The following is a 27045-nucleotide window of genomic DNA, read 5'->3' on the forward strand; positions in this document are numbered from 1 at the left end:
ATAAATTAGTAGTTGTAATATAGCTGTATTAGGTTAATTTTGAGATTGGTTTAGAAGTAATGATAGAATAGTTTAGCTTATTATGTAGATAGATCGGTTAGTTCTAAGTTCTGTTCATAGTCTATGTAACTTAGTCTTAGTAATAGGCTGTTGTGATTAGCAGTTAGCATAATTTGCTTAGTTATTATTATAGCATTAGTTGTATATAGTGCATCATTAAGTTTGTTCTGTAGTTATTATAGTTTAGGCTGCTAGTTTGGTATCAATATTATTCGAATTTGTAAATGATGTAGCTTAGCTTTTCTGTAATGTAATATATTACCCCAATTTCGTTGCGTAGTTTGAGTTTTTAATTTTGTCTTGTTGTCAATTGTTGAAACCAGCTTGGTTGGTTTAACTTATTGGTTAGTCTAGCTCTGTGTTAGTTTTAGTTTAGTTCACGTTATTAATTTAGATAATTAGGATGAACAGCCTGCATGTTTGAATTAATGTGTCGGGTAGTTTACTTCTATGTTCGATTTTAGTCCATGTTACTTGTTTTGTCTAGATAAACAACTTGCAGCATGCCTGCTTGTTTACTTAATTGATTATGTATTTAGTTAATCCGTTTAGTTTAATATTTTGTGTGCTGTTAGTATTTCAATAATCTAGTCTCAAAAGTTCATATATTGTTTTAGAATTTAGTCTTTTCCCAGGCTTTGCTGCCATTCTTTAAATTCTATTAGGATTGTTACGTACGAAATTTAGAATTAGGTTAAAAGCCCAAGGTAAAAAGAAGAATGGGCCTGGCAATAGAGTTGATTGAACTGGCTGAAGGACGCCGTGAGGAAATCAAGGAAAATAGATTTATTTCTAAGGAAAATACAAGACGGAAGGTCCTCAAGACGGAAGGACCTCAGGTCGGTAAGTCCTCAGGACGGTAGGTCCTCAAGACGGAAAGACCTCAGGTCGGAAGGTTTTCAGGTCGGGAGGTCCTCAAGACGGAAGGTCCTCAGGACGGAAGGTTTTCAGGTCGGGAGGTCCTCAAGACGGAAGGTCCTCAAGACGGAAGGACCTCAGGTCGGTAAGTCCTCAGGACGGTAGGTCCTCAAGACGGAAAGACCTCAGGTCGGAAGGTTTTCAGGTCGGGAGGTCCTCAAGACGGAAGGTCCTCAGGACGGAAGGTTTTCAGGTCGGGAGATCCTCAAGACGGAAAGTCATCAGGATGGGAAGTCCGCAGGTCGGGTAAACCGTAGATCGGATAGAAGACGAAGTCGGGCAGACGCGGAGGTCTGTCAAGAGGAAGGTCGGGCAAGGAAGAGGTACGGACAGACGCGGAGGTCTTTGATCGAAGACAGAGGGCGGCTGATGCGGAGGTCGGCCCAAGTGAGGTCGGGCGAAGAAGCAGGACGGGCGAAGGACGAAGTCGGGCCAAAAGAGCGGAAGGTCTGTGGTCGGCTCGAAGAGTGAAATATAGGGATAATTTTGGTCTGCTGGGGACACGTGTCAGCATGAAAAGGGTTGGAAGACGGTTGGGAAGGAGACGTTGTAACCGTTCGGGTGACGGTTTTCAGTACGGTTTCCCAGAGAATATTTAAAGGTTTGGATCATCATTTGGCAAGGTATCTTCAATCAACTTCAACAAAGCAAAGTCAGATTTGGGGATCACCACTTTAAATTTCAGTCTTTTATTTTCCAGTTTAGTTTCTGTACCATACAGTGTTTAGAGATTCCTAATCTCAGGCACTAATTAATCAAGTTTAAGGATATTTTCTATATCTTTGAATTTTACTTTATTTTTGTTGAAAAATTACATCAACAAATTGGCGACCACAGTGGGAGCAAGACACAATTGCTCATTCCAATTCCGGCGATAATTTCATACGTCTTAGATCCGGCCGTATCATCGGAAGGGTCCATGTGGCAGGTTCACAACCTCAATCATCATCGGCACCGGTGGGAGAATCCGTTCCACCACCTAATGTGCCAAATGCCGGGGAAATCCCACAACCACCAACAGATTGGTGGTCTTATGTTCAACAAATGCTGCGTGAGCAACAAACGAACATGTTGCAGAACATGATAGATCAAGCATTGTCAAGGGTTAGTCTTCAACCCACTCAAACTCCACCAGGAGTATCACCGTCCAGACTACAGACAAATTTCGCAGGGCCATCATTCGTGGATAGTACATTTCCAAGTGCCACAAATCCCAACCGAATGGATAGGGGAAAGTCTCCTCTGACTTTTCCCAACACTGTTCCACTGGGACCAAGGGTTACCAATCCGCAGACGAACAATACAAGGGAGGACAGGCCTGAAGGATATATACATGATCCTATTCATATTCCTGTGCAGGATCCGTTCCATGTTCCTGATCATCAACGCTTTCATGTAGATCCTGATGAGCTTGCACATATATTAAGGGATCAGTATGGATTAACTCCTCAGATGGCTAACCGCCCTGCATATCAGAGACCTTTCCCAGAAAGGATCATTAATGAACACCCTCTCCCAAGGAATTTTCGACCACCCGACTTTCATGCATTCTCAGGGGAGGACGGATCCTCCACCATAGAACATGTTGGTCGGTTTACAGCACAATTAGGGGAAGTTGGCAATAACCCTTTTTATAAGTTACAGCTGTTTGGTTTATCTCTTACTAGAACGGCGTTTTCGTGGTTTGTAAGTCTGCCTCCTGGACAAATTCAGACTTGGGAAGGACTGGAGATGGCATTTCACGCTAGATTCTTCAATCCTTTACCAGTTGTTTCTTTAACTGATCTTCTAGAATTGAGACAGTTTCCAGAAGAATCTGCTTCGCAGTTTATAGAAAGGGTGCGATTGATGAAGGGACGATGTCCTACGGTAATCAGTGAGAAAGAGATGACCAATTTAGTGGTCCGGAATATGCATACTCGTTTAAGAAAGGCACTCACTGCCCTGGATGTTGAGGATTTGGCAAGTCTTGCATCCAAGGCAGGACGTCTAGAGTCTTTGTTCAGAGAGGAAGATCAGCATAACAGGCGTAATAGAGGCCAACATATGGCGAGTATGGGAACAGAAACATGTGACTTTGATTTTAATCAGTCAGAAGAGATGGCAGCCGAAATCCTTTCTGGAAAACCGTATGTATGCCCTAAATTGAAGCCAGTACCAGGATCTGAAGGAAAGGAGCAACCGACCTTTAATAGTTCGAAAGCTGATTAAATTTTTGATATCCTGCTGACTGATGGGCAGATCCGTATTCCAAAGGGGCAAAGACTTGCCACTAAAGAAGAAATCAAAGGGAGACCATATTGTAAGTGGCATAATTCTTTCACACACACTACAAGTCAGTGTACTCATTTTAGGAAGGAAATTCAAAAGGCCATCAAGACAGGTCGGCTCAAATACATCACTCTAGGTGTAGACCAGCAACCGTTTCCGAATGTAACAACGGCAATGGTTGACATCCAACCAAGTTCGGAAACAAGGAAAAGTTCGGTCAATGATGGAAAAAAAGGGGAACGAACTCAGCCAAGCCCCGGAACAAAGAAAGGAAATCAGCCAAACAGTAGCCGACCGGAAGAACGACTCAAAGTTTGTGAGAAACCAGTCGCTGAAAAATGGGACCACCCAGATGGTTCTTTTAATGTGGAGGTGAAAGAAAAGGTTTTGGTACGAGATCACCCGACCAGAAAAACAGGGTCGGTCGGGAGCAATTGGGCTCGAAATAAAAAGCCTTTACCAGTTGATATAGATCCTCGGTTCCCAGGTATGAATCGTACACAGATTCGCAATGCCAAACGCAGGTATGCTGCAAAGTATGGGAAACGAGTTCCTTTAGCAAAACGACTAACCGACGAACAAAAAGCAGCCGACCACTTGGCAGGAGATCAGTCTATTAGAGTCTTTACAGAACAAACGACTAACGAGCAAGGAGCAGCCACTCAATCTCCAAAAGGTCGGTCCAGTCGGGTCTGTTCAGGAAAGCAACCGAACGACGGATTAGGCGCTTACGACTATGCCAAAGGAAGTTCGTCGGGACTGGGGAAAGGTAAAGGAATGGCAGATGAAATAATTAGAGGTTTTAGATGCCAACATTGTGAACGGATTAACATCAATCCATTTCCTGAAGAATTCCGTATAGAATCTTTGGCGATTCAATCTCGGGATAAGACAAAAGAAGAAGTTGTAACTACAGAGGAAAGTTCACGATCTGTTAAATCTCGTCTGGGACCACGAATCCCTTGTCGAATGACAGAGATTAATCAGATGGGGGACGAACCGATGTGGGCGAGTCTGGTAGATGATACTATGGACGAACCTTTATGGGCATTCTTGGCAGATGGTGAATTAGAGGAAACAGAGTGGGCAAAGACCTCAGATTCCGAGCCTCAGTCAGAAACACCTTCGATAGTGTTTCCTCCTATTCCAGAGGGTGCGATCTCCCATTTGAAACCTCTGTATGTTAATGCTCACATTTGTGGGAAACCAATCACAAAGGTTTTCGTGGATAATGGAGCAGTCTTCAATGTTATGCCATTGAAGACTCTCAAGAAGCTAGGGAAAGGAATTCATGATCTGTCTCCTGTGGAATTCGAAATGACAAGTTTTACAGGGCAGCCGACTAAGCCTGAAGGGATGATGGTTGCCACCATTGAAGTCGGACCAAAGAAGATTTCCACTGTTTTCTTTATTGTGGACGCAGATACTACATACTCTCTCTTGCTGGGAAGAGACTGGATTCATGCCTCCCAATGTGTGCCATCAACCCTGCACCAACAATTAATGTTCTGGGAAGGAAATCAGGTTCTCAAAATGGAAGCGAATGACAACCCATTCGATATATCAGAGCAAGTTGAAGAGTCAGTGTTTTATTCCAGTCATTTGGCTCCGATGTCTCAGTTGTATATGGCCAGGGAGTACCCATACAAGGGTTATAAAGTCACTGGCCAGAACTCGATGTTCTATTAAAAGAACACCTTTATTGTATGGCTCATGATAAAGCCACACCCATTCCCATATAATTTGTTTGCAATGGATGATACAAGTTTAGAAGTATTTAGTTCTCTTATTAATAAGTTCTATTTAAAGCAGTTATTACATAAAGCAGAAAATAGTAAAGAGATTCTTGATGTTCACCTCCAAGAAGATGAACAATTTCGTTGGCCTGATTTATTGGAGAAAACAGAACCAACAGCTTCATCACAAGACCCATTATTGGAGTTTAATTTAGGAACTGAATTGGTTCCAAAAGTGATCAGGCTAAGTGGTTATTTGTCTAAAGAGCAACAGACAATGATGCTCGAAGTTATTAGAAACAACATTGATTGTTTAGCATGGGATTATTCAGAAATGCCTGGTTTGACAAGAAGTCTAATAGAGCATCGATTGCCTATCAAGGAAGGTTGCAAACCTTACAAACAACCTCCAAGGCGAATGAGCCCGGAGCTGATGCCTCAAATCAAGGAAGAAATCCAAAAACTCCTCAAAGTGGGTTTCATTCAGCCTTGCCGTTATGCGGAGTGGCTGGCTAACATTGTGCCAGTGGTCAAGAAAAATGGTAAGATAAGGATATGCATCGACTTCAGGGATTTGAATCTAGCTACCCCTAAGGACGAATATGTGATGCCTATGGCCGACATGTTGATAGATGCAGCAGCAGGGCATAAAATCCTTAGTCTGATGGATGGTTATGCAGGTTATAACCAAATATTCTTGGCAGAAGAAGACATTCCTAAGACAGCATTCAGATGCCCAGGGGCTTTAGGTATTTATGAATGGACAGTCATGCCATTCGGGTTAAAGAATGCAGGGGCAACTTACCAAAGAGCCATGAATTCAATCTTTCATGATTTAATTGGCAGATCTATGGAAGTTTATATTGATGATGTTATTGTTAAATCTGCCAGTTTTGACGAACATTTGAGAAATCTTGAAGAGGCATTCGAAAGAATGAAGAAGTACAAGTTGAAGATGAATCCAACCAAATGTGCTTTTGGAATATCAGCCGGGAGCTTTTTAGGATTTTTAGTTCATGAGAGAGGAATTGAAATTGATGCCAATAAGGCCAAAGCCATTCTTGATAGTCGGCCACCTAAGACGGTTAAAGAAATCCAAAGTCTTTTGGGTAAGGTGAACTATTTGAGGCGTTTCATTTCTAATGCTGCTGGCAAGGTCAGACCCATTACTAAATTGTTGAAAGCTGGAAAAAATGCTTTTGAATGGGGTCCCGATCAACAGACGGCTTTAGATGCTATCAAGCAGGCATTGGTTCACCCTCCAGTCTTGATGCCTCCTAAACAAGGTCGGCCACTCAAACTTTATTTGGCAAATACATATGAAGTGGTTAGCTGTTTATTGGCACAGGATGGTGATGACGGGAAGGAAAGGGCAATCTACTATCTCAGTAAAACCCTTACAGGACCAGAACTGAATTACACTATGCCAGAAAAAATGTGTTATTCATTGGTCTTCGCTTGCACTAAACTCGAGCATTATTTGCTGCCCAGAAGAATTGAAGTCATATCTAAGGTGGATCTCATCAAATTGATTTTACAGAGACCTACTATGAAGGGCAGACTCATGAAGTGGGCCATCAAATTGGCTCCTTTTGATCTTCAACATTCCCCTTTGAGGGCAATCAAGGGACAAGCAGTAGCCGACTTCTTAGCAGAATTTTCACAAGTCGGGTATTCTCTTTGTGATAGCGTCCGACCACTTGGTCGTTCATCATATTTGAATAATCTACAGGTCGGATGTGTACCTTATATAAGTACCAGAACATGGTTGATGTTCTTTGATGGTTCTACCTCTGGAAACAAATCAGGGGCAGGGGTCTTTTTGCAAGGTCCTGACGGTCAAAAGATCAACTTACAACTACGATTGGAAGCCATGACCCATAATTCGGCAGAGTATGAAGCTTTAATTTTGGGTTTGGAGGCTTTAATAGCCAGGAAGGTCCAGTCTGTAATCATAAGAGGGGATTCTCAACTAGTAATCAACCAGGTAAACAATCAATATGTTTGCAATTACCCTCATCTTCGCAGATACAGGGACATTGTGGGTCGGTTACTGACGAAAATCTCAGAAGTAATAATTGAGTTCATTCCGAGGAAAGAAAACCAACGTGCTGATGAGTTGGCTCAAAGGGCCTGTAAAGGAATTCTGGAGGATATGTGGTCGGAGGTCAAGTCGGGCATAGAAGAAAAGACAGACCCAATATGTGACCGAATGGTCGGGCAGGAGACTGTCGGACAGGAGCCCGACTGCGAAGTTATGGTCGGGCAGGAGACTGTCGGACAGGAGCCCGACTGCGAAGTTATTGTCGGACAGGAGCCTGATTGCAAAGTTATGGTCGGGCAGGAGACTGTCGGACAGGAACCCGACTGCGAAGTTATTGTCGGACAGGAGCCTGATTGCAAAGTTATGGTCGGGCAGGAGACTGTCGGACAGGAGCCTGACTGCAAAGTTATGGTCGGGCAGGAGACTGTCGGACAGGAACCCGACTGCGAAGTTATTGTCGGACAGGAGCCCGACTGCATAGTTACTGTCGGGCAGGAGCCCGACGGCGTGGTTATAGTCGGACACAAAGATACAAGCGAAACAGTGCCCGATTGGAGAACAGAGCTTATCACGTATTTACAGAATCCAGGCGCAAGTGTTTCAGTTGCGACACGTTTGAAGGCTTTACGTTTTCAATTGATAAATGGAATTTTGTATAAGAGATCATTTGAAGGTTTACTTTTGAAATGTTTGGGGTCTAAAGAAGCTCTAGAGGTAATGACAGAAGTACATGGTGGGATATGTGGAGCTCATCGGGCAGGTCTGAATATGCGATGGGCCATTCATCGTTTGGGTTTTTTCTGGCCTAAGATTTTCGAAGATTGCATACAATTTGCCAAAGGCTGCCAGGAATGTCAGAGACATGGAAATTTAAACCATTTGCCAGTAACCGAATTGCAATTCTTGGCAAAACCATGGCCTTTTAAATCATGGGCTATGGATATTATTGGGAAAATACATCCTGCTTCATCGAAACATCATTGTTTCATATTGGTTGCGACTGACTACTTTACCAAATGGGTAGAAGCAATTGCTTTGAAAAATGTGGATCAGAAAGAAGTGATAGACTTCGTTTTGAATCAAATTATTTACAGATATGGTATTCCTCAGTCTATAACAACCGACCAAGGCTTGGTTTTCACAGAGGAAAAGTTCTCTAATTTCTTGGCAGAATTCGGTGTTCGATTACACCATTCGTCACCTTATTATCCCCAAGCCAATGGACAAGCGGAAGCAGCAAATAAGATCATTATTGGGATTATAAAGAAGATGGTTGAAGGAAACCCAAGAAAGTGGCATTTGTTATTGTCTCAGGCTTTATGGGCACATAGGAACACCAGAAATACGGCCACAGGGTTCTCACCTTACCAACTCACGTTTGGCCAAGATGCTGTTTTACCAGCCGAAATTCGAGTATCATCTGGCCGAATAGAGTTTACTGATAGTGATCTTACAAAAGAATACCAACAACTTATGTTGCAACAGTTGGAAGATTTGGATGTTAACCGACTTCATGCAATAGGTCGAAGTGTGAAACAGAGTGAAATCAGAGCAAGGACTTACGGAAAGAAAGTTCTTCACAAGACATTCCAAAAATGAGACCTAGTCTGGAAGACCATCCTTCCTACATATAAGAAAACTGACCAATTGGGAAAGTGGTCACCGAATTGGGAAGGACCATACATTGTTCAAAAAGATATTGGGAATGGCGCTTTCATTATTGTAAATCATGAAGGGAGAAGAGTACATGATTGTATTAATGCTAAATATCTGAAGAGGTATTATCCTGCCTTTTCAGATAGCAAAACTGCCTGAAACAAAATATTATTTTCAGAACCCATTTATGGGGTTCGGGTTCGAACCTATTTAAAGGTTCATTTCTGTTAGTCATCATGTATTTGTGAGAAATTTTCTGCCTCTGAATCAGACTTTTCATCCCAGTGAGTGGATATTAGTTCTGGTTCTTCTTCAATAAGATCTTCCAAATCTGGTCGGTACCTTTCCCATTGGCTTTGCATGTCGTCTAGATCTTGATGGGTACGTGCTTGCATGTCTGTTAGGGCTTGATGTTCACGGTCAACAATGGTGCGCAATCTTGAAAAGACTTTTCGTTGATTGGAAAATATATTATCCCAACCAAGATCTGGAAGTATGGTTGCTGCGTGATTTTCGATCATTTCCATGTGATGATGAAGATCAGGAATGCGGCTAAGGATGTCACGAAGAGGTTCATATCCCTCGATGATTTTTTCCATCAGGCGGATGACGCGATGAATGGTTCTTCTACCTCGTTGGGAGAATCGGAATTTGAAGTCTAGTTGCTTGAGTATATGTAGCAAATCTTCTGCATGGCCTCCAATAGGGTGATTACCCACAAAGAAGGGTTGAAGAACACCTTCCCAGTTGCTTGATGGAACATGAGGTCGGTCATTCGCCATGTTTGTTAACACTTCAAGTGTTTTGATTTTCAAAAAAATATGCCTTGGAATATGTTTCTTAAAATGTGAGAAACAATGTTCTTTTAAAGAAGGAGTTTGTTTCGATTCCTACAAAGTTGGAAATTGAAAGGTGATCCTTGTTTTGAGAGAAGAAAGAAAAAAAATGGATTACTAAGTCAGTTGTTGTTACAAAGGGGGAAGTGTTACAAAAGTGCCCCTAGAGCAGTTTTTATATGTGTCCATTTGATTTCATCCCTGGATAGCCTTCTGGTATTGGCAGCCGTCTGGTATCTTATGATGAATTGGGATCGGGCTTGGGTTTTCAGCTCTTGATCCAATTCAGCCTCATTCTTGGTATATTTCTCAAGCAGACGCTGCTCATTGGTAATTTGCTTATCCAGGGTAGACTGTTCTTTCCTTAGCTCCCGCAATTCTGCCTCCTTTTTCTGAATAGCTTCATCAACTTGAGCTTTCGTGCTAAGGAGACCGCCCAGCCTTCCAGTAGTCTGCTGAAGGGATTCTCGGGTCTTAGCCAAAGAATTCTCCAGCGTTGTTTGATCGAAGTCGGGCTGGGAGGTTTCGGCTGACAGGAGTCCAATGACTAACATTTCGGTCTTGAGCTCTGTAAGTCTTTCCATCAGCCGATGCAGAATGGGGACGGCTGGTGATTCCGTTGGAGTGTAAAAAAGAAGGCCACCAACCGTCTGAATGAGTTTGTCCAATAAGTCGGACCTTAATTCTGACAGGGGATGGTTAATGGCCTCAGTGAATATAGTTTGGGCCTCCGCCGGAACCGGAACAGTCGATAGGACAGCTAAGTCCGAAGGCCCTTGCAAGTCCTACAATGTCAATAAGTAATCCAAGGGAGGTGCAAATGTATTTAGATAAGATATGTGTTACCTCTGGGTGGACTGCTGTCAGTGAGGGGGGCAGCAATGAGGTCGGTCGAGTAGGGCAGACAGCTGGTATAACAGCAGCCGATTCGTCGGCTGCTGCGAATGGTCGCTGAGGTGCCGACCTGGGTCCCTATGGAAAGTAGTATATGAAACAGTTAGTGTTTTCTGAAAGAAACATTGTAGCATGGATTGGTTTAATCTTACCAAATTCACAGAAGTCTCCGATTCGGACGAAGACATTTCTTCCATTTCTGGAGGTTGGGCTGCCGCAGGTGGTTCTTCTGCCTGCCACTCGATGGCTAGAGGGAGCGCCGCTGCTGGTTGGGCGGCTGCAGGTTGGGCGGCAGCCGGGATCTCTGGGGCACCTTCGATTTCGGGATCAGCAACATCAAGGATGTCGTTTTGAGGGTCAGCTTCGGCGAGGGCAGTTGGTCCTTCCTTCGAAATGGATGAGTCTGATGCCATGTATGGCGGTTGACCCATCTGGGAAGTTGTCCCCTCACTGTCCGAAGAGACCCCTGCTGCTGATTCGATGGGTGAAGGTGTCTGTAAAAAATATCATGGAAATGTTGTTGTTAAATATACCAAGGCTGATCGTTAAAATCCTAAGTATTGTTGATGAGAGAACTTACTGGTTCTATAGGCACTGTTGGTAAAGATTGCCTCCTGGTCGGGTGCCTGGCCCGACCACTCCTCGGTACGGGAGGAAGAGTTTGCCTCTTTGACGGGTCCTCCGCCCGACTGCTCATTGGCAAATTGGTTTGGACCATAGGTCCGGTTGAATGGTCGGCTGGGAGTAGCGTCGGTTGCGTGGTCGGTGTCACCAAGGTCGGTTCTGGTGAATGAAATGAGTAAAATCAAAGTTACGATATAGTGAATTGGTTCACGGTGTTAAGAAACATTACCAATTCGGGGTCGGGTCCTTGCTGACATTCTATTTGTTCCAAGGTCTGCTAGTGTTTGCTGGTCGGTCCCCGAGGTCGGGGGTGTTTGCAGCTGGGAAGCTTTCCTTTTTCGTATTGGAACACTAGATCCGGTCCCCGGGGCGGCTGTTTGTGGTTGGGTGCTAGTGTGTCTAGCCGCCCCTAGAACCAATCCTTGGGGGGGAAGGAGTATGTTCAGCAACCGACCCTCATCAGGGGAAATCAGGGGCCATACAACCGACCACCATTCATTGAATGTTTCTACAGTCTCAGGGTTGGAGCGGAAAGGAATATAAGAATTGGAAGTTATATACGTGGTGAGCTGGGAGATATAAGAAGGGATTGAATTTGGTAGGACTCGTCGGTCGGGACTTTGAAAAATTATATGAGGACAAGCGACGGGTCCAGGGATACCTTGGCAACAGCCGAACTGGCGCGCCATGAATTGAGGTTCATAATTAAAGGTGCAAAAAGTTTTCTGCCCTTTTTTATCAAGTTTTTTGCTGCTAAAAAGAGACCTGGGCTTGAGGGCAACGTCCCAGGCAAAAGAATAGGTGGGATGAGGACAAGGTTCAGGAGTCGGAAGAGGATTTGGTGCCGGAAAGGGCCAAAAATGGTCGGGAGCATAACCCGCATATTTTTTATACATAGAAAATCGAGAGTTACTGCGGGTAGCCGTTACTATTGCGGTTATTATTGGATCAGAAGATTGGAGTTTATTGCGTCCTGAACAGAGTCGGTTGAGGGCTAATCCCAAATGTTTTTCGGAGGTTGGCATAGTGGGCGGAGATCCTAAGTTGAACGCGTTAGGGAAGTAAAGACGGAACCAGAGTTCTAAAAACCAAAAAGGACCCGATGCAGCAGTGTCTAATTTTCTACTATCATTATCTGTTAAACGAAGGCTAACTCTAGTAAGTCCTTCAAACAGATTGGCTAAAAACAGGGTGCCAAGGGAAAAGAACCGACCTGACGCGATATGAATGGCCAGGTCGAGATGAGAAGGAAGAACACATTTGGAAGGGGAAACAATGATGTACCTACAAAACCAAAAAAGGATAAAGGCAGTATGCTCCCGGTCGGTCACAGGGGTCCCTGGAGCCCCTTGCTGGTCGGTTGCGAACTTTGTCCAACCCCATTCCTTCACACCTTGTAAAGACCATCCTGGATGGTCTTCTGATGGCTCCTGCCCATCTAGGGCTCCCATTACAGGGTCTTCACCCACGACTGGGAGATGCGCGATCATTGCCACGTCCATAAGAGTTGGACCAAAGGGGCCAGAGGGTAGGAGGAAAGTCCCATTTTCCGCATTCCAGAAGGCAGACATGGCCAAGAGCACCTTCTCATGCAGGTTGATAGGCATGGTGGATAGTAGTATTGCTTGGTCGATTTTTTGAGATCACCATTGGGTCTGGAAGTGTTCTGCTACCCGTCGATACCAAGCGCGGTAAGGATCTTTTGGGTCCGTGAGATGGGTTTTGATGCTGTCTCGAATGCGAACTGCTTGGTAGTTAGGGTTGTTGATAGCCAAGGAATTTCGAGATTCCAAAACTTCCCTCGTCCGATTTGAGTCCTCAGGAGTAGTGCAATATGGACGGATCGTCGGAGTTAGTACTTTCGAGGCTGAAAATGGGCCCTCCGGGAGGGTTCTGTCGAAAGGAAGGGCAGGAATGTATTGATTCGCCATGGTTAGAGTGTTTTGGGATTGTGATTCACAAAAGCTCGTATTGCGGAGAAGGAAGTTAATCTGGAGTGTTGCAGTAACTGGTGCAGTTGCTAAGGGAGTTTTTCAAGAGGGTGGTGATTTATGAACTTCCAAACATTGATTGTTAAATGGCGTTTGAAAGTCCCTTGGCGGCGGGCAAGTTGTTACGTACGAAATTTAGAATTAGGTTAAAAGCCCAAGGTAAAAAGAAGAATGGGCCTGGCAATAGAGTTGATTGAACTGGCTGAAGGACGCCGTGAGGAAATCAAGGAAAATAGATTTATTTCTAAGGAAAATACAAGACGGAAGGTCCTCAAGACGGAAGGACCTCAGGTCGGTAAGTCCTCAGGACGGTAGGTCCTCAAGACGGAAGGACCTCAGGTCGGTAAGTCCTCAGGACGGTAGGTCCTCAAGACGGAAAGACCTCAGGTCGGAAGGTTTTCAGGTCGGGAGGTCCTCAAGACGGAAGGTCCTCAGGACGGAAGGTTTTCAGGTCGGGAGGTCCTCAAGACGGAAGGTCCTCAAGACGGAAGGACCTCAGGTCGGTAAGTCCTCAGGACGGTAGGTCCTCAAGACGGAAAGACCTCAGGTCGGAAGGTTTTCAGGTCGGGAGGTCCTCAAGACGGAAGGTCCTCAGGACAGAAGGTTTTCAGGTCGGGAGATCCTCAAGACGGAAAGTCATCAGGATGGGAAGTCCGCAGGTCGGGTAAACCGTAGATCGGATAGAAGACGAAGTCGGGCAGACGCGGAGGTCTGTCAAGAGGAAGGTCGGGCAAGGAAGAGGTACGGACAGACGCGGAGGTCTTTGATCGAAGACAGAGGGCGGCTGATGCGGAGGTCGGCCCAAGTGAGGTCGGGCGAAGAAGCAGGACGGGCGAAGGACGAAGTCGGGCCAAAAGAGCGGAAGGTCTGTGGTCGGCTCGAAGAGTGAAATATAGGGATAATTTTGGTCTGCTGGGGACACGTGTCAGCATGAAAAGGGTTGGAAGACGGTTGGGAAGGAGACGTTGTAACCGTTCGGGTGACGGTTTTCAGTACGGTTTCCCAGAGAATATTTAAAGGTTTGGATCATCATTTGGCAAGGTATCTTCAATCAACTTCAACAAAGCAAAGTCAGATTTGGGGATCACCACTTTAAATTTCAGTCTTTTATTTTCCAGTTTAGTTTATGTACCATACAGTGTTTAGAGATTCCTAATCTCAGGCACTAATTAATCAAGTTTAAGGATATTTTCTATATCTTTGAATTTTACTTTATTTTTGTTGAAAAATTACATCAACAAGGATAATTGTTGTTTTATGAATTATTTATTGTTTTTATTCATAGCAAGTATAGGGTTGTTCAATGGATATTTATTTGAGTACTTGTTTGGCTTAATTTTAAAATTAGTAGGTTGTAGTCTATCTTTCTTCAGAGGATGTTGATTATGTGTATGCTTTTGTTATTTTGGCTTAAATTATTCATATTGATTTTGTGTAATTTATTCTTGTGTAATTTATGTGAATTAAATTATTTTATTTATAATATTTAATTTATTTCTTTAAAATAAAATTAGCCGCGAAATATGTTATTTTCTCGAGTCAATCGATTTTCATTGTGCTTAATTTGAGTTTGAAATTGAATCTATTCAATAATTGAAATTCTTTTGAGTATGAGTATAAATCGGGATTTTGATAAAGTTGGTTGATATCTCATTCGTTTCATTTATTCCATACCTAGTCTAATTTTTAGAACTTTCGTCTATTTAGCTGCGCTTGTTAGCGGAGAGGAGAGGATGAATTTAGTTTCCTTAAAAATGAGATTGACGAACGAATAGTGTGAGGAGGATGCCGATTATCTTTATATGCGACTTGACTTGGCAAAAAAAACAAAAAAAATCGACGCGAAAAATGTCGAAATTAATTTATTATCGGTAGCAATGTCTACCGGGCCGCCTTGTTTCTTAATTTATGATTGATTATGGCGGTTTATTTAAAGCTTTGAGTCGTCGCATCATCTTTAGAAGCTACTCCGAATACTTAAGTTTGAAAATATTTCGGGAGACATAATTTCGAATCTTTGCAAATGAGCAATATCGCGTAAATGGCTTAAGAATCTGAACTTTAGCTAAGATTTGTTTACACACCACCGTTGATATTGCCGACAATATTGAGTCCTTATTTAGAAAATACTTGGTTTAATTTCATTAATTGAATTTATTCGAGGACGAATAAAGGTTAAGTGTGAGGAGTTTGATAACTATTGATTTTGTCATATTTTATAGCTTAGATTTATTTAATTAATTATTCATTTATGTCGAATTTTGCTATTATCTATGTTAATTTACTCTAATAATTGTATTTATTTCATCTTGTTTGTATAATATTAATTTATTAGTTTTTAAGTGTAATTTATAATTATTTTGGTGTATAAATTAAATTAATTGATGTGTTTCTTAAATTATATTTGTAGGCATTATTCATGTGCTATTTAAGTATTTAGTTTTGGCTAAATTAATTTTATTTAATAAGTATTATCTATTTAAATAAATATTTATAAGGTGTTTATTATTTATATAAGTGAAATAATACTTGAAAACTGATATGGGAGTCCAAAACTGGCCTTAAAAAGCGAAAAAATGGGTTCAGAAGCGAAAAAAACAGTCACCGGTGCAAAAATCAGCAAAAATCAACGGTCAACGCATAAAAGTCAATGCGCGAAAGTCAAAGTCAACCGCTGCATGGAAACAAGTGACGGCTGACACGGAAGGCAAGCGACGGCTGCATAGGAGTGCGCGAGTGCGGAAGGCAAGCGACGGCTGCATAGGAGTGCGCGAGCGCGGAAGGCGAGCGGCGACTGTTAACTAAATTCCTGCACTATTTTTTAGCCAATTTTTGGCTATTTTTGTGTAATTTTTTATTCTAGAACCTTTTAAAAAATAGGTAGTTATTAGTAGTAATATTAGTAGCTATTTTTAGAGTTAGTTATTTATGGTTATTTTTAGAGGTAGTTAGTAGTTATTTTTAGAAGTAGTTATTTATTGGCGGTTGTAACCGCCAAGCTTCTAGAAGCTTTTTCCCTATAAATATTCCCTCTAATTGTACCATATATATATATACCATACATGTACATATACACACCATATATACACAATAATACAAATTCCATACACTCTATTTTCTCCATTTCTTTTCTCCCATATTTTTATCTAGTTTAATAATACCAGATTTTCGATTTTCTGTCTCGAGCAAACCGATTTTCTCCCCTTTTTTCTTTTAATTCCTGCATATTATTTTAGCTAGTAAAATTCCTATTATATTTCTCTACCTCACCTTCACCAAAAAATTCCATGTTCGATTTGAATTGTTCAAGTTGGATTTTGACAAGGTTGCGGAAGGGCGATAGAAGAATCGACTATTTCAGCCATGTTTCGTGCCAAAAGCAGATTCCGGATAGTTCAACGTAGCTAAGTACGCGAGAGCCTTGTCGACTTGCTTAGTTGCGGTTCTGAATTGAATTCCGATTAAATAGAGGTATCAAAGGGGTAGAGCCACTAGCGGAACGGTTGGAAGAATAAGTCATGGGGCATAGGCGGTGGTCTATTGAGTTACAGAAATCTCTAGTGACAGTAGAGTTTCTTGCTTATAATGTTCTTCGCCGGGTGTCGCTGAAGCCTCGTTGTAAATCCCCTAAGGTCGAGTACCAACCAAGTCGATAATCAGCTTAAGCGAGCAAATGCGACACGTTCATTCCTCCGAGCCACCCCGCAATTATACATATATTTTCGCTATAACGCCATCGTCATCCCGCTCATTTTATCCATGGAAATCTAGCCATTAAGGAACACAAAAGTTAGACACAAACGTCTCGCTTCATCCTTTTCGAGATACATATATTCTATCATTTTTTAATTAGATTTAATTTTTGCAATTTATCTTTTCAGTTTCTTCGATTGCATTAACTCATTGCACTTTTTCTAATTAAATATAAGATATTCGCATATTCCCTGAGTTCGACCCGGACACTCATCGGTTAAAGAGATTTTTTATTTTTGACGAAGAATTTTGGAGTTACTATACGAACACGCACGACACTATATTCATTTTATACATATATCTTTTTTTTGTATCTTAAAAGATATTTTAAAAACTCTCCAAAATTCTTCGATCATTAGGTATGATTGTTCCTCCTCGACCATCATCCCTTCTGCAGCGATGGTCGTACGAGTTGAGGACAGATCTTGCCGCGGGACGTAGTCAATGGGAAGTGATGCAACAACGTGTCACAAATATGGAGATCCAACAACGAGCCATATACGATTTGAACTTGACCATTATGGAGCAATTACAACGTATGAGAGCACTATCCATTCATAGGTCCGAACCCGATTCAGATGGTGGTATTTCTCCGATATCATGATATTTTATTATTACAAGTGTTTTAGTTACGACCTTAGTTGTTTTGGTATGATATTATGGTAACTTGAATTAGATTTATACATTTTTTTTGATATGTGCTACTTGTGGTACTCATACTAAATACATTGTGTTTTTGGTTTATTGATAAAGTTTAAATTTGAAAATTTTATATGATTTCAATAACATATTTAATAATTACATATATTTAATTATTTTTGTAATTTATTGAAAAATTGTAGAATAATTACAAAATTAAATTATTATTATTATTAATTGATAATATTTAATTAAAATTTTATTGAACAAAAATATATATTCAATATTAGTTTTATTTTATAAAAAATATAATTTTATATAATATAAAAATTTAAATATATATAATTTTAATAAAAATACATAAAAAAATTAATAAAAACATATTAAGTTTTGCCAAGCGTCCCAGTTTAATTGGGGCACGTGACAACGCTAAACAACAGCTACGCTGTTACAGAATTGCTGTTTGTGTTTTTATCTCATTTTTTTTTTTATATTTTTTAAAAAAGTGACGTGGGAGAGTTTCTCCACAGTCTGAATGCATTTTTAAATATATGTTAAAATGTTTATGTTTGTTTTAAAAGGAACACTCAAATTGAAAATACGGTAAACTCTTTTTCTAAGTCCCGTAATTGGATCCCTTTATCATTTTAGTTTCGTAAGTGGAGCATGTCGTAAACTAGTCTTATAAGTGAAAAATTTTCGCTGTTTTAGTCCTCCGGCGCCGGAGACGCCCGCGTGGCTCGCCGGAGGTGACGTGTCCGCCAGGTCAGCAACATCTGGCGGACACGTGGATTTATTTATTTTTTTTCATTTTTAATTTTTTTTAATTGAACCAAATAAAAAAATAGAAAAATGCAAATAAAATTAAAAATAAGTTTTAAAAAAAATTAAAAATAAATAAATAAATAAATCCACGTGTCGGTCAGGTGTCGCTGACCTGGCAGACACGTCACCTCCGGCGAGCCACGCGGGCGTCTCCGGCGCCAGAGGACTAAAACAGCGAAATTTTTTCACTTATAGGACTAGTTTGCGACAGGCTCCACTTACGGGATTAAAGTAATAAGGAGGTTCAATTACCGGACTAAAAAACAGTTTAACCTTGAAAATATTATATTTATTAAATACATTTAATTAAAAATTGAACAATGAAAGCCATCATTTTTTTTTAAAATATAATTATATATTATTTGAAAAAATATAATTATACATTATTGTTTAAAACAATAAAATTATATATCAATTTTGAAAATATAAAATTATATAAATTTGTAAAGATATGTAAGAGCATTAATTTTGTCTAATATAAAGGCACTAATTATGTCTAATACCCCGCAAGCGAAGCATGGTAATTAGAGAGGATAGGAAGTAAAAATCAAACAACGAATTTTAAGAGGCTCTTAGTGAAGATGTCTGGAAGCTGCTGAAGAGTAGAAGGAATGAATTGAGTTTTCAGACGACCAGCCTCAATAAGCTCTCTGACAAAACGAAAACCTATATCAATATGCTTTGCACGCTTTTGGGAGATAGGATTTTGAATAAGAAAGAAAGCACTCTTATTATTACATAAGAGAACCTGTGGTGCTGATGTTTGAGCATGAAGTTCACGAAGAATATTGCAGACCCAAATAAGTTCAGCCGATGTGTTGGCCAAAGCGCGGCACTTGGACTCACAGCTGGACCGAGACACAGTTGGTTGTTTCTTCGCACTCCATGAGATAAGATATATTGGGTCCCAAAAAAACAGCATAGCCATAGATGGAACGCCTAGTATCCAAACAGCACGCCCAGTCGGCGTCAGAGTACCCAAGAAGAGTTGTCTAGAAAAGAATAAACCATAACCAAGAGTACCTTTCCCATATCTGAGGATACGTTTCACTTCTTGAACATGTGCAATATTGGAGCGTTGTTGGAACTGAATTACGGTATTGAAGGAATAATAAATATCTGGGTGGGTGATCGTCAAATACTCTAAGGCACCGACAATGGAGCGATAAAGAGTAGGATCTAAAAAATCAGAATATGTAGAAGTGAAGAAAGCTCATGGCGCAAGAGGTGTAGAGACAGGCTTTGAGTCTAGCAAACCAGCACGAACAAGAATATCTCTAGCATATTTAAATTGGCTAAGAAATAATCCGAAAGAAGGGTAGGTGACCTCCAAACTGAGAAAATAGCCAAGGCGACCAAGATCTTTAATAGCAAATTATGTGCTTAAACGAGTCGTTAGAGCACGGAGTGAGGAAGAATTGTTGCTGGTAACAATGATATCATAAACATAGATGACCAGATAGATAAGAACATTTTTCTAGCGGAAAACAAAAAGAGATGTGTCAGCTTTACTGCAAACGAAGCAAAGATGAAGGAGAAAAGTGTGAAGCCGCTGATACCAGGGTAAAGGAGCTTGATAAAGGCCATACAATGCCTTTCAAAGACGGCAAACATGAGTAGGATGAAGATGATCGACATAACCAGGAGGTTTCTCCATATAGACCGTCTTATCGAGAAAACCATTTAGAAAATCATTTATAACATCGAGCTGGTGTAATGGCCATGAACGCATAACGGCGAAAGATAAGATTATGCAAATGGTGGAAGCTTTTACCATAGGACTGAATGTGTGGGTGGAATCAAAAGTAGGAACTTGGCTGAAACTCTGAGCGACAAGACAAGCTTCATGGCGATCCAGTGAACCGTCGGCAAGAAATTTAGTGCGATAAACCCATTTTGAACCAAAAATGTTTGTATTCAAGGGCTGAGTTACTAAATCCCATGTCTGGTTGCAATGGAGAGCCTCCATTTCTTCGTCCATAGCTTGAATCCATTCTGGGTATTTTAGAGCAATCTTAATGTTCTTTGGTTCGGTAAGAGTTATGAGAGCAAAGTATAAATGATTGGCCTCAGTAAGCGCAATATTAGTAGGGTAGTGAGGTTTGAAAATACCAGATTGAGCACGGGTTTGCATTGGATGAGTGCGCATAGGAGTAGGTGGTGGCAGTGGGTTGTCATCTTGTTCGGGTGGCAGTAGAGGAGAAAATTCGGAATCATGATAGACACGTCAGGAGGGTTGATAACATATGGAGGGGGTGGGGAGTTGTTGGTTGACATATGAGGGGCTTTGACGGAATCAAAAGAGGGTACCGGAGGAGAGCATGAGTCAGATGCATCCAGGAACTATGAAAGAGTGAGGCCCGAAATAAGATTAGAGGCGCTGGAACGAGCAAAAGGAAAATTGTGTTCATCAACCCGGGCATGCCGAGTGATATATACACGGCCAGAGGATGTGTTGAGACAACGAAAGCCCTTAGGAGTTGGGTTGTACCACAGAAAAACGCATGGCACACTCCAAGGTTCAAACTTAGTCTTAGTGTAGTCACGTAAACACGGGTGCATTCGACAACCAAATACATGGAAACAGTCATAGGCAGAAGTGCGACAAAAAATTATACCAAATGGGGACTTATTTGAAAGGACCCCAATAGGTAATCGATTTATGATGTATAAAGCCGTGCTGAAAGCATCAACCCAATAGGAAAAGGGAACCGATGAGTGAGAAAATAGGGCAAGACCCATCTCGGTGATATGACGATGTTTTTGCTCTGCTCTACGATTTTGTGCAGGAGTGTATGGACAAGACATAAGATGTTGAATCCACATGATAAAAAGTGTTGTCGCAGTCGGGTGTTGGTGAATTCTGTGCCCCCATCACTCTGAAATTTCTTTATTTGTCTAGAGATTTGATATTCAACAAAATTTTGAAACATCAGAAATACTTCCACAAATTCTGACTTTGCTCGCAATGGATACAACCAACAGAAGCGACTGTGATCATCTATAAAAATAGCATAGCAGCAGAAATCAGTATTGGCGACAACTAGTGCCAGACCTCATAAATCACAATGAATTAAATCCAAGATATCATCGGCACATTTATTATTTATAATGAATGGTAAAAATGCGGATTCTTAGCTAATTGATATGTTTTGCAAAGGGATGGTAGAGGAAGTAAAGTAGTAAGAGACAATAATCCAAGTTTTTTTAACAGAGAAATAACTGTAGGGGCAGCATGCCCAAACAAAGAATGCCACAACTCAAGAGAAGCTCTTAAACCTGTATTATTGATCATCGCGGTAAGAGCGTGACTTGAAGAGTCCAGCAAATAAAGCCCCCGATTATGAGTCCTACTTGCAAGTATTTGTCCGGTATCCCGAGTTTGAATATGAAATTGCGAATCAGTAAAGACAACTTGGACCGGATAATTACGAGTCAATTGACTCACAAATAGTAAATTTTTGGATAGACCAGGCACAACAAGAACATTTTGTAAAGTAAGATCATGCGACAGAGATATAGAACCAGTGTGAGACATTGAAAAGTCGCACCATTACCGACAGTCACATGATCAGTACCGGTATAGGAGGAAACACTATCAAGTTGAGAGCGACCTGTAGACATATGAGCCGATGCACCTGTGTCTAAGTACCAATCTCACAGAGTGTCATACGAGATTTTACAGTTGGCAGCAAAGGCTTCTGCAAGGTTTGTTGCATTGGTTGGACGACAAGAACGATCGTAGTTTCGATTGAAACATTTTGGGCAATCGAATGCATCGCGGTCCATTTCACTGTAGAAAAAACACCATGAAGTGAAATTGCAACGACCCCGATAACCATAGGAAGAATTTTGGGTACCACTACGGGCTTTATGGGAGGAAAAACCGTAACTACGATTGCCCTTGAAGCCTCGGCCACAAACGTGATATGTTGAAGTGAAGGCAACCTGCGAAGGATTCCGTGAGTGATTAGTGTTGGCAAGAGATTTTTGAAATAACTCATGACTTAGTGCCTTGGCAAAAAGATTGGTAGAATCCGGAAGAGGATCTTGCGACATCTGTGCAACCGTTAAATTTGAGAACTCGGGACCGAGACGTCTAAGAAACCAATGGGACTTGTCCGATTCATCAACCGGTCTCCTAATAGCAGTGAGTTGATCGAAGAGCGCCTTGAATTGGCACGTATAATCGGAAACAGATTGATCTCCTCGTTTAAGGGAAAGCAAATCGTCCTTTAGACTGAGTTCACGGGCTTTCGAGTTGTGACTGTAGGCCCTTGATAAGGCATCCCAAACATCTTTAGAGGTTCTGCAGCCGATCACAATAGCCATGGATTCCTCCGTTAGAGTGGATATAAAGAAGAGTTTGACGGTTTGATCCAGTTGCTTCCTTTGGATGAAGGCATGATTTGAGATGTCGTTTTCTGCCGTGTTCCAGTGGCCTCTGGGGCGGTGGAAGAGCCGTTGAGCAAGGGCATAAAGTGTTGACTAGTGAGAAGGGGCTAAATTTGAGCTGGCAACATGAGATAGTTGGAGGAGGTGAGTGTTGGATAATCAGTTAATCGGTTATTTATTTAATCGATTTATAAATTAAATTCATAAATTTTGAAACTGATTATTCGGTGAATTGAAATGAATATAGACTATATAATGGTTATAAGACATATGAATGTCGATAGGCCATAGGTGTCCATCGCTCACCTGAGCCAGATAATATGATTTTGGATTTGTGCTTGGACTTGGGTTTTGTTAAAAATGGACTAATATATTCCATGAGCTCCGGAACATAATAGAGCTGACAAATATTTTTTTATCAATTTCGAAACCCAAAAAAATAAAAATATAGCCCTAATATAATTGCATGAATGTGCATTATCATAAGTTAAACATATTAATTATAATGTGTTAAAAATAGAATTGAAGTACGATGCAAGCATGCACTTTGCATGCTATTGCCATGCATGTATTTTGTATAAATATAAATGCATTTAACACATGCGTTATAAAATATGATTTGTGCACATTGCAGTTACATGAATTTAATTGAATGCATTGATTGCATTTCAATTTGAATGAGAATGCATTTCGTGCTCAGTCATTCATCTGTTTGATATATAGAATTGATGGTGCCATTATGATTTTAAATTTTATTTCCCTTCATGAGCATGCCTATAAAAGACCAAGTCGAGCTTATTTAAAAAACACACCAAAAAATCCAGTCCTAATTCCTCCCCTCTCCAATATATATATTCTTGTTTCCGGTGAGATTCCGATCAATAATCCGGAGACTTTCCTTCTTTTTGAGCCTCCCAACATGGCATTAGTTCACCTCATTTTAATTCGTCGGAGTTTCGAAATATTGGAGTGTCACCTAATTCGAAGACAAACGTCGTTTATCTTTGGAAACGTTGCGCCACGAACCGGAGGCACTACCGAGGCATATTCATTTTTACGGAGAGAGGTTCTATCTCGACTTGATGTGATTATCGAATTTATTTCGATAAAGAAAAAATATTGTGATTATCTAATTATTTCGATAAATTTATCATCGAATTTATTTTGGTAAAGTAATTGTGATTATCAAAATTATTTTGATAAATTGATTATCAAATTTATTTCGATAAAATTATTGTAATATCAAATTTATTTCGATAATTTTATTCTTGCAATATAATATTATTACTCCCTCATTCCCGCAAGAAGATTGTCATTTAGTTTTTGCGTCATTATACTTAACATTAAAAATATTCTTATATTTGAATAATTTACTCGACAAATATCATTGTCTTTGTACTATAAAAGACTAATAAATGTATTTTTGTCTTTTTCTTTCGATTTCTACTTCATATTGATATAATAATTAATATTCAAATATCAACACGCAAAAAGGCTATGACAACCTTCTTGCGGGACGGAGAGAATATTATATTTCTAACAGTGAGTTTTATATTTACCATATGAATCATGGTGGAAAGGGGAATGGTGAAAGTCTCTGGTGTAGCCATAGTGGAGGGAAAACTTGAATAGGAGAATAGGATTTTACGCCAAGAAATGGCTGATACCATGATAGAAGAAAAATAATTTTGCCTTACTGAATCAATCCATTGATACCATCTAAAATATAATACAATGAGATCCAAGAATTAATGAAAAATTATATTAACCAAAAATGTAAAAATATGTAAGAGTATTAATTTAGTCTAATATAAAGACACTCGTTATGTCTAATATATTCCAAAAATAACAAAACACTCTACTCCAAAAATAAAGTGAAGCTACAATATTACATGTACCGAACTGCAAAATGGGAGAGATTTGGGGTTGGGTTGGATAGGAATTGGAGCCCCAAGCAGATGCCCAAAGACATTGTATAAAGTGTACATTCATATTTTTATCTATAAAATTGGATCTAATAGTACATAAAATCAATTTTGTGTCGAATATAACGAATTTACACCAAGATCGATAGACTTTACGAAATAAACCTCGTAAACACCGAATAAATCCAAATACTGAATTGAATTGAATTGAAATTAACACTAAAAACCAAGCTAAAATGTTTCTGAAAAATCAAAACCCAAACAAACAAAATATTAAACTAACTTCCCTGATGGTGGATGATGAAACGAATATGCAATTCCCAACTTAATTTGGAAACAAATTGAGCAATCTGATTTTGGATTGCACAATCGATCGACGACATCGACGACTGCCGATTCGACCAGCAGCGGCCGGATTTCCGTCTGCAGGCACTAGTTACAGACTCTCTTCTCCGACGACCGCGTGGCAGCAGCTGTTCCTCGGACAGCAGGGGCGAACTCCTCCAGCGCAAACTATTTGTCGCATATATTGTCACAATTTCTATCAAATCTTTAATAAAAAATTATATATAAATTAATTGTGGCGGACTTCCGCAACAATCTTTGTTACAATGATTAATTTGTCCAATCTGTAGCGGAAGGTCCCAACAAACAAAAAAATAAATTTATTGTTTTCAAATTTGTTACAACTTTCGGCGAAAATAGTTTTAAATAAAAAATTATTTTTTTACTTTTTACAATGCATTTTTGCGGTTGTCCGCGACAAACAATGAATAAATTTATTTTTTCCAATTTTGTTGCAATATTCCGGGACAATAATTTTAAATAATAAAAAAATATTTTTTACTTTACAATGCATTGTTCTGATTGTTCGCGACAATAATTTTAATAAAATGTCTTAGATATTATTGCGGTTTGCCGCGACAATAGTTTATTTATAATTTCAATTTGTAGCGGTCTAACAATATCTTTAATTTTCATTTTAGTTAGCATATAACATTAATTTCGTAAAAAATGTTCCTCTTTTTTGCTAATCTGCGCAAAATCTAGTCTAAACGGTAATTAGAATAATATTATGGGTAATTGAAGAACGCCGTTAACGGAGTAGGCACGTGCCACCCACGTGACTGTGCATTAGACCGAACCGGTTCTCATTAGACCCGGTTCTCCACCGAACCGGTTCGGTTCAATCTCGGTTCGGTTCGAACCGCTCCATATCTTCTCCACACCGATCTCATTCCCCATTTCTCCGGTTCGGTTCAATCCCGGTTCGGTTCGAACCGCTCCATATCTTCTCCGCACCGATCTTATTCCCCATTTCTCAGTCCAATCGCCGATGGGCTGCGTTTCCTCCGCTCTGCTTAACCAGGATGACGACTTCTCCCAAATCGGCGCCTCCGCCGCTTTCAGCCACCACATTGTGTCCCTCACCTCCACCACTTACGGCCTGTTGACCCTCGACGCGCAGGAAACTGAAGCACCGGCGAAGACAGTCCTCCCGCCACCGCGGACCACTCTCGGCTCCCTCTTCCCCAGCCCACTTTCCGAGCCCCGGTCGCTCCAGCACCAGCCATGCTTCGAGACCATCAATTCTTGGGACCTCATGTCCGGACTCGATTCCGACCATATTCCCAGCATTTCTTTTTTAGAAATATTATTTGTTTTATTATTTTTTCTAGAGGTTTATATTAAAAAATATTATTTGCTTCATTGTTTTTTTTTTTTAGAAATTTTAAATTTTAAGAATATGCTTCTTTGATACTTGGATTTGAATTATAAAATTGAGAAACTATGTTATAATAAGTTTGATTAAGCACTTGTGTTGGATTTAAATATACTATATTTTATGTTATAAATTTATTTATTTATTTTATGTTTTAGTATAATTATTTTTATTTTTGTACGGTAGAAAATATAAATTTTTTCGATGGACAATCAACCACCCATATTTCATATCATCAGTCGGAGGTGGAATGACTAGTAATAATCGTGAAGAAAATCAAAATGGTGATGAAGGAATTACTGATGATAAAACATGGATTACAAGAGTACTTTTGAATGAAATTTTAAATTATGTTGAATCTTTAATGATATTATTTAATTTTTTTTATTATACATTTAAAATGTGGATTCTAATAAAATGCAATTTTTATTTTTTTTATAGTTCAATTCCAGGTTTGATTGGACAAATAAGAAATATATTTCCATCAAATTTTTCTAAACCATTGATTTTTATGAAAAAGTACCTGATAGCCAAAGAGACAAATGGTTTCAAATATTTAAAGTATATTAGTATTAAGTTTGTTTTATTAACTATATTATTATTCAATTGATTTTAACTATTAAATTTCAACAACATTTTTATAGGTGGGAACCTCAGTATGAATTTGAGATTTGTAATTTAGTTTTAAATTAAGTTAGCGAGTTATTAAGGAGAAATTTAGGCTATGCTCGAAAAAATAATGTACGTCCGAAATG

At 40.1% G+C, this 27045-nt stretch overlaps 1 protein-coding gene across 1 annotated transcript; it reads right to left on the minus strand.

The window, feature by feature from the left end:
• Nucleotides 1-21413: 21413 nt before the first annotated feature.
• LOC127258435 (uncharacterized) lies at nucleotides 21414-26194 on the minus strand. Its single transcript, XM_051285275.1, has 3 exons — nucleotides 25934-26194; nucleotides 22108-22735; nucleotides 21414-22040 (listed from the first exon to the last, which is right to left on the minus strand). The coding sequence occupies exons 1-3, from the start codon at nucleotides 26192-26194 to the stop codon at nucleotides 21892-21894; spliced, it is 1038 nt and encodes a 345-aa protein (XP_051141232.1). The 3' UTR covers nucleotides 21414-21891.
• Nucleotides 26195-27045: the final 851 nt, after the last annotated feature.

The sequence above is a fragment of the Andrographis paniculata genome, unplaced genomic scaffold, assembly GCF_009805555.1.
Source record: "Andrographis paniculata isolate CXL003 unplaced genomic scaffold, ASM980555v1 Contig14END, whole genome shotgun sequence".
In the NCBI taxonomy this organism is placed as follows: Eukaryota; Viridiplantae; Streptophyta; class Magnoliopsida; order Lamiales; family Acanthaceae; genus Andrographis; species Andrographis paniculata.

Excerpts from the sequence above, each read along its gene's own strand:
- LOC127258435 (XM_051285275.1), bottom strand. The coding sequence starts at position 26,194 with ATGGTCGGAATCGAGTCCGGACATGAGGTCCCAAGAATTGATGGTCTC. Across the intron at positions 22,736-25,933 it reads TGGGAGAAGTCGTCATCCTG|TCAACACTTTATGCCCTTGC; the intron begins GTTAAGCAGAGC and ends CCTTCTCACTAG. Across the intron at positions 22,041-22,107 it reads CTCCCATAAAGCCCGTAGTG|TGAAATGGACCGCGATGCAT; the intron begins GTACCCAAAATT and ends TTTTTTCTACAG.